Source organism: Gallinula chloropus, assembly GCF_964237585.1.
Source record: "Gallinula chloropus genome assembly, chromosome: 5".
NCBI classification, from domain to species: domain Eukaryota; kingdom Metazoa; phylum Chordata; class Aves; order Gruiformes; family Rallidae; genus Gallinula; species Gallinula chloropus.
In genome coordinates this window covers 9025411-9037579 of record NC_140090.1, presented here as the reverse complement: position 1 = coordinate 9037579, position 12169 = coordinate 9025411, and the positions used below count along the sequence as shown (strand labels likewise).

Here is a 12169-nt window from a genome sequence, read left to right as displayed (position 1 = left end):
GGTCCTATGTCCTTCATGAAAGTCCTAGATGACCACTAGGATATTATAAATAGTCTGAACCAAAACCTTACCTGAACGATAAACATGGCTATGTGGTGAAATTCGCCTCGGCCTCCCTGCTTCACTGGGACAGTCATGAAGAACTTACTGCTGTCCTTGGAGAAAACTGGTTCTTCATTCTATAAATGTAAGGTGGTGTTAGTTTGTCACACTTTCATTGTAGTTCTTAACAAAACACCAACTTAGCTTTTTTTGTCTCCTGGGTTTCGGTGGTCACCGTGCTTGCAAGACACTTGGAGCAAAATACTTAGATTTTAAATATATACTGCTAAGATTAACAAAACCCTGGTGGCTAAAGGTAAATGTATTTCATGCCAGCTGTTACAATTGTGCAATGTCATCTTAAATCACAGGTTACAGCCCTTGCAAAACTCTCTCTCCCAATGAAAGGTCTGGTAGTCTCATCTCTAACGCAGCAGGACTTCCCAGAATATATTCCTTTAAAGGCATAAAACAAATTACAGAGATAAGTCCTGGATCGCTCAGAGATGTTGTAGATGCTCCCTTGTGGATGTGTTCAAGGCCAGGTTGGGTGGAGCTTTGGGCAACCTGGGCTAGGGGAGAGTGTCCCTGCTCATGGCAGGGGGTTGGAAGTAGATGATCTTTAAGGTCCCTTCCAGCCCAAACAATCATATTGTTCTATGTCTCTAATAGTGATGAGGAGAACAGATGGTTCCATGGTTTGGACTCAGCAAAACATTGCTAAGTACATACTTAACACTCATTGATTTTGATAAAAGTTGTATGGAAAAAATCAGCACCCTGAAGTGATATTCCAAATCACGGCCTTAGCATAAATTGTAGCCTGCTGTGATACCATTTCTTCACGTCTAACTTTACACAGAAATATTAAAGGAAAACGACTAGCTATAAAAGCATAGATTTAAAAAAATGATTTCTCATTTGCACATTGCAAAATGAAGCCTGAAATGTATTTTAAATAGAATGCGTTTCATTCATTTATTGGATAGCTCTTCTGAAGCTATGAAAACGGAATCATTTGCTGACATATTAGTTCAACATATTGTTCTGGGTATCAATTTAGAAATATTATTCTTATGCATTCCAATTATAGCCTGTATGACCTCTAATCTTTGAACTCCTTTGGGTTTAATTTGGTGAGGTTATTTTTTCATCAGGAAAAAATCAGCACAGCGTATAGGACATGCTTGGAATGGGATTCGTCTGATCTATCTTTAACCATCCAAGAGTTAGGCAGTTAATCAGCCGCTCATTTAAGTGCTTACTTTACTGAATGCAGAGTTAGGAAACTGAGGGGAACACTGCCTCTGAAGCCCAGACAGGTGCCTCAGTCTGAAGAGCTGAATTCCTTGCTGGCAGTGCGCACCTCTTCCCACCACCGGCACGGTTAGCTAGAGTGAAATGTCCTCTGTGTGATGCTAAGTGACAGGATGCCTGCTACCGGAGAAACAAGCTGCTGTCTGAATGTTTACACAGGCACCGCTATAATCCTCTGCTCTTAAATTAATTTAGGATCTCAAAAAGTATTCAATTTTAAAAGGAATGGATTTTAATAGCTTATTAACCATAATTAAATAAAAATTACAATGAAGCAGTTACACATTATAGACCCAGAAAGCGCATTTATACTTTACCTGTTTAGGGAGCCACAGATCTGACTGCATTTCATACTTCTAAAGAAGAAAAAAAATGGCTTTTATGGAGTAGCTATAGATCAAAAATATTTCCCACATTCAGCCAAAGGTCTCTAGGTATTTCATGTGGGGGCTTTTTCAGCCGTGTTATAATCTTCGCATTTCTTCATTGGCACTTACATTGAAACAAACGATAATTTAATTACAAAGTCAGCTGCTTTATTTGGAGTTTTTGGTAGAACACCACAGGGGACCTAGGAATGTCTTTTTCAGCCTTTTTCTGATTAGCTATCAAGAAGCTTTACACAGGCAGTTCTATTTGGTTTTTTACCTCTAGGCATCATCTGACAACTGGATATTTTAGGTCCTTCATCAACACTGGGCAAACAGCCAGCATCAACCTCTAAGTGTGAAACCTTTTCAAATCACAGTCCCTTGCTTTAATGGGATGTAGTGTGGCATTAGCAAAGAGAAAATAAAAAAAAGCAAATTGTTGTCTTTTCCTGGTCACACCTACATTTCAGCATCCAAAAACCCCACCTAAATACCACACACACATTACTGGAAAAAATACAGAGTATATATCAACTGTTGTAAATTTTCACAGTCACACAGGAGTAATGAAAATTTATTAGCTATAGAAGCATGTGTGTATATATATATATGGCCCAAAAAATGAAAAACCTGTAGCAACTAGAGCAGCTGGGTGTACACAGCACTTCCCAGAATTGAGAACATGTGCAAAATGCTAAAATAGATTTTTTAAAAAAGGTTTACAGTTAAAATCAATCAGTGTGATAAAATGTTAAATCCTTACAATACTGCCTTTCCTCATCCCTTATGGACCTCTAGAGCATCACCCTATCCCAGGGGACACAGCATAGGAACTGCCCAAGGTTACAAGGATGAAGCTGGGCTGAGCTGTGCTCTCTATGGTGACGCTGCATCCTTATCCTTCCTCACCCACCTGCAAGGTCCTTCGATGCTCTTTATTTCTTCTGGAGTGGGACTTCTCAGTCTCTCTTTTATTATGTCCTGGATTACAGCTCCCTGGATACATACCTACCTCACACAAGTACAATTGACCTTGGAGCAGATAAGGGTTTCCTTTCAGAAGTGACTGCTCACAGTAGTTTGTGACTGACTTTCCTAATGAAAGGGTACAAGGCTTGCAGGAACCAAGTAAAAAAGAAGCCAAACAACAGATCTTCACATTCACAATCTTAATCCATAGTTCAGGGATTTATTTACAATTTCTGAGTCAGGAAAATAAATGTGCACTGTGTAGCAGAAGAAGTAGACACGCTGGGACAGTCCCTAACACTAAAACATCACTGACTTCAGTAGCAGACACCGATGGGAGCCTTCTGGCTAAATTCAGACCTACATCAATCACTCATAACCACTTACATTGCTAAGTTATACCCTCTACTTTGAAGCATTGTTGGTACTGGCATTAGCCTGTATAGAAAATATACAGCTTGTTCTGTAAATAAGCCATGACTCGGGATGGAATGAGTGGCCAACTGCATTCAAGGTGCAAGACTGACTTTGAAACTGGAGATGTAATGCAAAAAACCTGGGTCAAGGGATGGGATGTGGCTGAATTCAGAAAGAAAAATGTATTGCAGCTTGGCTTACACTCCAAATGAAATATCCCTGTGGCCTTTCTATTTAATTTTTTCCTGTAGTTATTTAATTCCACTACTGAATTTGAAGAAGTTATCAGAATTTCACACCTTTTCCTTAAACATATGTAAAACTGTGGAAGACAGAAAGATCTGAAATGAAACTGTAGGGAGGGAGAGGAGAAACCAGGCAGCTGAAAACATCTGATGGAAGACAAGCTTGTCACTGCACCAGCTAAACCCAAAGTACATGATGTTCAGCAACTGCAGTTTCCACTGAAGTTAATGAAAGAACAAAGCTTAGTAATTTTGAAAATGTCACTCAAAGTTGCTAATTGCATTAAATCATTTCACCAGATCTGGAATTTTCTCACATCTATTTCCTCCCTGTTGACTAATTACATTCAGCAGGAAACTACTGCATCTGCAAACTGATTTCTGAAAAAAACTTTTTCTGAATATGAAAACAAAATGTGGGAAGAGACCTTGAAAAGAGAGAGTAAGAAAAACCCCGACTTACCTTGCTGCAAGCCCCAGTTGTGGTTTCACAAACTGTAAGGATGGAGATGTTCTGAGGTCTGTTTAACCATCTCACCACAGCCTTGGTGTTGCTTACCCATTTCACCATGGTGATGTAATATTCCCTAAGCAAACATTTGAAAACACAATGTTCAGATCATTCCTACTTCAGAGTACACTTATTTAAAAAAAAAAAATAAAGTATACAGCTCATGAAAGGCTGATTTGTACTGAATGACACTATCAGTACTGAGGGATGGAGAAAATAACCCCAAACACGCCAACGCTGTGTTCCTACTGGGGAAGGCTCAGACCTAGTGCACTGTTTCCCTGGGAAATTTGCACTCCATTAGCACCTCCTTCTCAGCCATTTGTGATATATAAACTTCAGCAACTGTGAAACACATACTTGTGAATAACGTTTGCAAATACACATGAAACATGCACTTGTTGAAGAGCTTAAAAGCAAACACTACATTCCAACAGAAGACAGTATTTTCCTATACCAAGCACCTTCAGAAACAGAAGTTTTATTAAAGACTCAGAGCCTACTGCCAAACAAACAAAAAGGTCTACTGAGAAGGTGAGTGACTTTAAAAAGTCACTTACAAAATAACAGTTTTTGGAGCATGGTTTAATGGGCATAGTGGTGTTGGTTGGACTTGGTGACCTTTGAGATCTTTTCCAACCTTTATGATTCTATAAGTATTTTATAATGAGACTTCTGCATAAAAGGGAAATCACACTCAGTATCCGTGTGTGTCACATACAGTTTTAACAAATAGCTCATAATACTGGACAAATTGTCTGTCCCTCAATGACCCTGGCTGAGCAAGCAGAGCTTCCTAGGCACAGACTTCTCAGTATGGAGTATCTGTCTCCCTCCTCCCAAAATCCTGCTAGGCTGTCAGACCAGGGATGTTACAGAGGAGATCTGTTGCAGCTTGTCATCCCAGCCAGGCTATTTCCTTCACTTCTCTACTCGAGGCAGCTGGCAGCTTTCACAGTCCAGCTGAGTTATGAGCAACAGTAGAGTGAACTTGTTTGGAAACTCAGCTCCCCCTTTAAAACAAGGGTCTTAGCTTGCATATAATTAGGCTTTTAATCTAATACTGATGGAGATTTCATTACTCTTTGACAACACATATTTAATTATACATTCAAAAGGCTTCTCAGTAGATCAAAGAGGCGAAGAAGCACCAACAGCAAAGTTGTGCACAGCTCTGACGCTGCACACAGGAGCTGCAGGAGACAGCAGTTCACCGCGGCTTCACCCTGCCTTGCTCTGGTGCTATATTTAACAAACACAGCTGAACAACACAATGTGCCCAACTTTCTTTTGGCTTTTATGTCTGAGTTTTAGTAAGACATGTATTTCCACACGTAGATACCAGAATGACGACAAGAGATGTTCTTCAGGTATACTCTTAGTCTAATACTTAACTGTTTTTTGGTTTAAAATAGTTTTTCAACTTACTGAGGAGCGAAACACTAGAGCAAGCAGGACAGCAAACAAAGCAAGGATCCAACTAAGAGAGAGCCCAACACCAAATCTCAGGTAACTGATTGACCATAGCAGAACTCAAGAAACAAGAGAAGAAAAATTCTTCCTCTGCAGTTGTGCCTTCATAAAGCTGTCCAAACTCATTCCAGCTGGGCATACAAAAGCCCAAAGACAGCCAAAAGGAAATGTTCAAAACACGTATGAAAGGACTGCCTCCCTCTACTGGCTTAAAGATATCAAAGTAAAACAGCATCCACTGACAAAAAAACCCAAGTTAGCCCCAAAACAAATTCTACAAAATAGAGCCTGAGCTGTTCCACTTCAAAACACCTCCAGTGAGGGATGAAAACAGGAGATTTAACCATTCAGAATTGCATATATTAATTAACAGCCCAAATAAAACCATAAGATCATCTTCCATCACTGACAAACTCCTTGATCACTGAAGTGAAAGCAAAACCACTTCCATCTACTATGCATTAAAGTATCTTCAAATTTCACTGCATTATGATTAGTTTATCAGGAGTGTAGGGCAGCTTATATACATACAGATGAAGAAACACACCCCTCTGAAATTAAACCCAGTTTCCAGCTCATGTTCCTTTGTAATTCACAGTTTTGCAGTTAATCTATTGTTTTGCATACACACGTACAAGAACAGTATTGTTGCAGGTCAACTGATACAACCAAGTCGAAGTTTGTAGAAGAAAATCTTATTTTTTATTAGAATGGCTGACACAGTTGAATAAAACCAGAGAAGCCTGCAGGGCAAAACCTGTTTTAGTTCTGAGGAAGCCGCTATCAGTTTGTGTCTCCTAACTTATCAGGCTTTTTTTTTGCAACTAATCCATTGTACTAGTAATGAAAATAAGCTCTCTCTCCTTCCCTCAAGACCCAAATACATAAATGTACTGGGATTACTAAACCCTCTGCATCTGTACATATATTAAGATTCCTCACAACATCACTTTAAACACGAAAGCCTATGATTGCTTTCTGGACAAAGGACTGAAGCAAGATATTAAATAAAAATTTACACTCATCTTAGATCCTCAACTTGATAGGCATTTAATTAGATGCTCTACAGCACTTCGCATGTTCATAGTACAACTTTCATCCTTGTTCAGGAACATTTCTTAAATCAGACTGTGGATTAATTTACTCCGTGTCCTATGAGTAACAAACACAATTACCGATCGCCTGTGCAACGTTGGTTTAAGCTCACTGTATCACACAGGGGCTGCGTGGCAGAGACAGAATCCAGTTTTAGCATTCAATTGGCCTAATAAGAGCACACTTCTCTCTCTTGCTTTGGCTTGCTTTATTCAAGCTGTTTCTCCTCACCCCAGTCCTAATGTACTTTTTCCTACGCTTTGTGTAGCCAGTTCCAAGGTCTTCCTTATCGATCCCTTTCCTCACAGCAGGGCCACTGTAAGATAATCATGGGAACCATAAAATCTATTTGTTCATAGCTGTCTCTATCCCCAACATCTCACCAGCTCTCAGAGTTCCCACTGAAATCCCAGATTGCCAAGAAAACCTCATTCAGCCCTTACCTCAAAGACCTGCCTTTCTGGTTTTTAGCACTCCCGATGTCATGGTCTAATCAGTTTTTCATCTCAGAATTTTTAGTGTCTCATCTCTCTCACCTGCCCTAGGATTTTTCCCTTTCTGAATTCCAAAGATCTAGCTTTTCTCTTTACACTGTGTAAAAGCAGGCAGAACACTCTAGCAACACAGAAAAGGCAGTGTCTTCCCACAGCATTCCACAATCAGTCCACATTGAAGGAGCTTGCACACGACTCACTGATTGAACCAGACAATGCATAAAAATAAAAACTTCAAGCTCCTTGACTAGAGGGCTACTTCTGCTTCCACATTCTGTATTTAAATCAATTGTTTGGCTTCAAATTGGCTCTCAATAGAACATATAAAGAAGGCAGAGCTTTCCCTTAGGCCTGTGAACCAGGAACATGGTATCTATGTAGAGAGCTGGAGCATCTCACACATTCCAAGGAGGTGCTGCACACCAAGAAAGGTCAGGTCTTGGGGCTCAAGTGGGATAGAGGATATTCAGTGACAAGAAAAATAAATTCAAACTGTTGGTGTTAAGAAAGCAAATGTCTTTCCTGAGCATACAGCAATTAACTTTCTTCCAAAAACTTGTAACTTGATGAAATCTGGATTCATTTTTCACTGCTGGTAAAAAAACCCCACATGGTAAATATCAAAGGTGTTTATCATCCTTTGCCAAGCTAGGAGACCAATTTTTTTTAATCTTTCTTCCTTATAAAATGTTTTCCTTTATTTTGATTATCTCAATTGACACACAGTTCTAAGAAGGTCGTTTAACAGCTTGCTAATCCATTCACCATCACTTAAGAACGTCCAGCAGGTCTTGTTTCACTTGTAAGTTTTGGGATGCTTGTGACTAGAAAGATCTAAGTGTGTGTCTTGCTGGCTGTTACTGCAAGTGCTTAGCAAAGTCAACAGAGACAATAAGCTGAACAAAGGAAAGGGATTTGCACTGCATTACCCTGGCAGCGTAGTTACAATCATAATTAAATTTGAACATTAGATTCTCAGATTTGAACTAGACTACAGTCACAGGAAAATCACCCAACTTCAACAATGCTAGTTTTAGGCTCTGGCTGAATAGATCATACAGCCATTTGCTATAAGGTATGTCAGTGACTGAATCCTTTGCATTAGTCTTGTGGGATAGGTATTGTTATCGCCAACTTGCAGAAGAGGGGAGAGACAGAAGCCTGAAAGAAGTGACTAGATGTGGCATATCTAAGAAAAGCTGAAAACAAACCCCAGTTGTCGTAATACCAAATTGTCCCCTCCATCTTTCCCACTTCCAGTTAGACTCAAATAACTTTCAATTCCAAAGCAAGCCTTAGATAAACTGGCTGCCAAAAGGTTGAAACCAACCTTTTCTAGATTCAAAAGGTGATTTCAAACTAGGAGTACATAAACACCCAAATTATTTGGTTGATTTGAAAATGTGTGGATAATAAAAACATTGGTGAGGCTCGTTAAGAGAATAATTTGAATTCAGACAAACTGAATTTCTTGAGTGTTTTCAGTTCCATTACTAAAGGTTAATTAAAATCAATAAGAATTATTTAAACTTGTCATACCAAGTCAGAAGAGTCTGACCGAATATTTCAGTCTCCTTAAAAGCATGTGTGTATGAAGTAAGAACGTGCACAACTAGCACTTTTTCCAGGCATTTAAATACTACTGGAAAAAAGCAAGGAAAAGGACTGAGTAAATTTCTTGTGATGCGTTTTAAAACTACCTGGTCAGCTGGGAACAGCGCAGAGCCGATGCGGCTTGCTCTCTGCAGCTCAGAAGAGGGAAAGCAAGCAGTGCGTGACCCCCACGCTGAGACTTGCAAGAGCCAATACACAGTTCTAGCAGAAAAATCTTTTCACCACGCATGGAAGCACAGCTCTAGTAACACAACTGCAACTTCTTAGTGTGTTTTTGCACTTTTTTTGCACCTTAAATCTTAGTAATTCCACTTTGGAAAACAAAAGGCATATAAGTTCAGGTATAGGTTTTGAAAAATCAGTCTATATAATTTCTCAGTATCGTATTAATATCTTCTATCTAGATATCATCAGCTTCAAGGTTTCTTCAGGTGTCCTAAGTTGCAGTCGGGTTTGAACTGACTGCTTCTACACTGTATCTCCTCCCCAAGATTAGCATCAGGATGTGAGCCCTTCCACCTAGAACTTGAGGAGCTGGCAGTGTATGAATGCACACGTATTTCGGCTTACACGTGTATCAGCTTTCTAGGACTAATGAGAAAAAAACCCTGCAGTACAAAATGATGTCTGCTGCTGAAGAAAACATAATGCAATTGCACATGTGGAATAGAAACCCCCAGGGGAAACAGTAACCGCACAGAATACAGCCACATGTTTAAGGGAAGGCTGTCAGCCTTTTCTTGGCATTAACTGCCCACAGCACAGTAGATGGTAATTTTTTTTCCCCACAGAATAAAACTTTCAGGAGTAAATTTACAAATGTTATTGCTATCTTTATATCAGAATAACCTGAACAAAACTTGGGAAGTTACCTAGCGCCTTTATAGAATCACTGCAAGTAGTAAATGAAGGCAGAACATTGAATTTACTCCACCCTACATCAAGTTCCCAGATGCCCTAAAAATCAGAAAACAGTTTTCTGTTCTCAGTGGTCCTTCACTGCACACAATTTGGGGAGAGCTGAGAATCTGAACGTTACTTTTTACGGCTGTAAATAACAGAAACCTCATTCCCTACCCATTTATGTGGTTTCTCTGTATGGAAGTGAATTCATCCTGTAACAGCAGTTGGTTATGACTTGTACAATATGTATTTCAAAGATGTTTCTGCCCTGAAAGATCCATAAAAATGTATCAAGCTCATTCTTTATACCTGCATACATATTGATATATGGATATATATGGATTGATGACCAGTGTGATGACTGACCGCTACTCAAATCCACTGTCAGAACACAAGATTTACAGTATACTTGGCACAGATGTTATATATTAATAACTAGAATTAAGATGACACTTTTTTCCACAGTTTAAGTAGCTGTACTCTGCCTTCTGATATAGAAGCAAAATACATTTTTAAACATGAATAGTGTTTCAATTGAACAGCAACAGCACCTTTAACACGGACCCTAAAATCTGGCAAAGGCAACCCTTAAGGCTCACAAAAGAAATTCTGCAAATTGAGCTACTGCTAGCCTTCAGCTCCAAGATGACAAGGAAGGTTTTAAGGTACCAATATTCTTTCATTTAATTCTACTTTTATTTTTAATCTGCTGGGGAGGAAGAATGAATCTGAAAAATCTGGAGTGAAACTATAAGATCTGAACAACATTTTCAAGTTTTTTGGGGTTTTGGCTCTTTGGTTTTGGGTTGTTTTTTTTCCATTGAGGATTTACACATCACTTTCTCATTGAACTTCTTCGTGCCTTCTGACATTTAAAGGACAATTTTAATGCTGTTTAAAAGAATTAAGATGCTAATCCTGATGGCAAGGAATCTCAGATTTTACACTATCATTTAAATTAATGAATGGTTAGCAAGCAGCAGGAGATTTTAAGTTTTTCAGTAGTGGCCCATCAACAGAAAGAAAGTACTTCAGAAAAGCACAACTCGTTCAAATTCATTCCTTTCACTCAGTCAGCATTCCAGCTCACACAAATAATTGCAAAGCATGATTTACTATTAAATTATTCCTCACTAAATTAGGGTACCTCACTTTGTGTAGAAAAGAGCTACGCCAGCTTAAAGTGGGTCACAATGGTTGTGAAACAGTGCCCACTGTTAACATTTGGATTGTTTGGGGACCAATTCCTGTAAAATCTTTTGGGTTTTATAGGAACTGCAAAAATAACAACTATACACAGAGGTGGGTTTTTATTTAGCTAGAGGTAGCTTTATGGTTACCCATCCTTTTTATGCATTCTTCTCCTTGAAAACACTCCAAGTAAAGAGAGGCAGTGGCATTTCCCTGGCCCTAAGGCCGCAGCCAGGTCTGGACCATGGTAACTCTTTTACCACACTTATTACCTACATTATATAATTTTGGGTTAGAAAATCATTAACATGTGCACCAAAACCACAATGGGAATTGAATCAAGACGACTGCAATTCTACAAACTGGAACACGCATAAGGGAAGGGATGAAAATCTTGCCCTTGAGCAAAAGTTTCAGGGCATCTCAAAGTGAGGACAGGCTTAAGGCAACTGTAACTGTAGCAGGAGAGTCACCGGTTGCAGCCAGACATCATTTCTTAAGCCCCACAGTCAAAGGGACTGTTAAATTAGCTCAGCAGTTCTGAAGCAGTTTCTCCTGAAAGAAAGAGGATGGCTCTTCCTACTCAATGTGATCTGTTGGCATCTCATCTCACCTTCTGTCACTACATTGCATCTGTCAGCTGTGATGAGAAATGAAACTTCCTGTAACCTACTGGATTTGAGAAGTTCAAAACATTCCTCTCTAACTGAGCACCCTGATTACGTGTCCTGTGCATGTGTAAGACACTGCTGTAGCCTGCAATCTCATTTCAGAAACCGAAAGCAACAAGTTGGCACGCAGTGAGTAAAGGCTGGCAGCGAATGCCATAATAACCTCAGCAGCGGGGCAACGTTCAAGCCCCTTTGACCATAGCTTAGGATTCTTAATGTCATATATTTCAAGTAAATTGAAGCTTCTCAGGACATCGGACGTGAACAAGTCCCAGATCACTGTGATTTTTAAGAGGAGCATCAATCCCATGCAGCTGTATTTTATTTTAGCACCATTATGTTCAGCCGTGGGGACAGAGATCAACTATAATCCAGTCAAAGATAAGCGTTGTCCTGACGTTAAAAGGCAACAATTAGCCTGAACGGCAGTTGGGTTAAATTAAACATGTTTCAAAACAATGAAATCATTTACCTGGATTTAAAGCTGTCCGGTGGCATCAGTTCCAGTGTATGTGCTGGTCCATACAGATTAACTACAAACAGCTTTATTGTTGGGTTTGTTTGACCTGCCTTTGGAAAAAAAAAAGAAAATAGAGGCACTGAATCAGTGACAGCTAAATAGAATAACTCATTAACATAGTTCGGTATCTTTGAGAGACATTATTAAAAATGAAAAATCTTCAATTAAAACAAAATCATTTCACGGCCATAGGAATTAAATAGTAAATAAATATGAAGTATTAATAGAGCAATTCTCTCACTGTTCAGTACCAGTGGCAAACCCTCCACTGTAGGGCAAGTAACCAAGTGGTTTGTCCCAGTTCAGCAGCCGGGTGTAAAACCACTGCCAGTTCTG

General features: G+C 39.4%; 1 protein-coding gene across 3 annotated transcripts in view; it reads right to left on the bottom strand.

The window, feature by feature from the left end:
- DPP10 (dipeptidyl peptidase like 10) overlaps positions 1-12169 on the bottom strand; it is a gene marked incomplete at both ends in the record, with an annotated part of 501348 nt that overhangs the window by 31925 nt on the left and 457254 nt on the right. For 2 of the 3 annotated variants that reach the window (XM_084265745.1, XM_084265744.1), the window contains 4 exons: positions 72-179; positions 1677-1715; positions 3825-3948; positions 11786-11883. In XM_084265745.1, the coding sequence (XP_084121871.1) occupies positions 72-179; positions 1677-1715; positions 3825-3948; positions 11786-11883 (369 nt within the window). The remainder of the gene's footprint in view (positions 1-71; positions 180-1676; positions 1716-3824; positions 3949-11785; positions 11884-12169) is intronic. The other variant, XM_084265746.1, reaches the window with a different exon arrangement.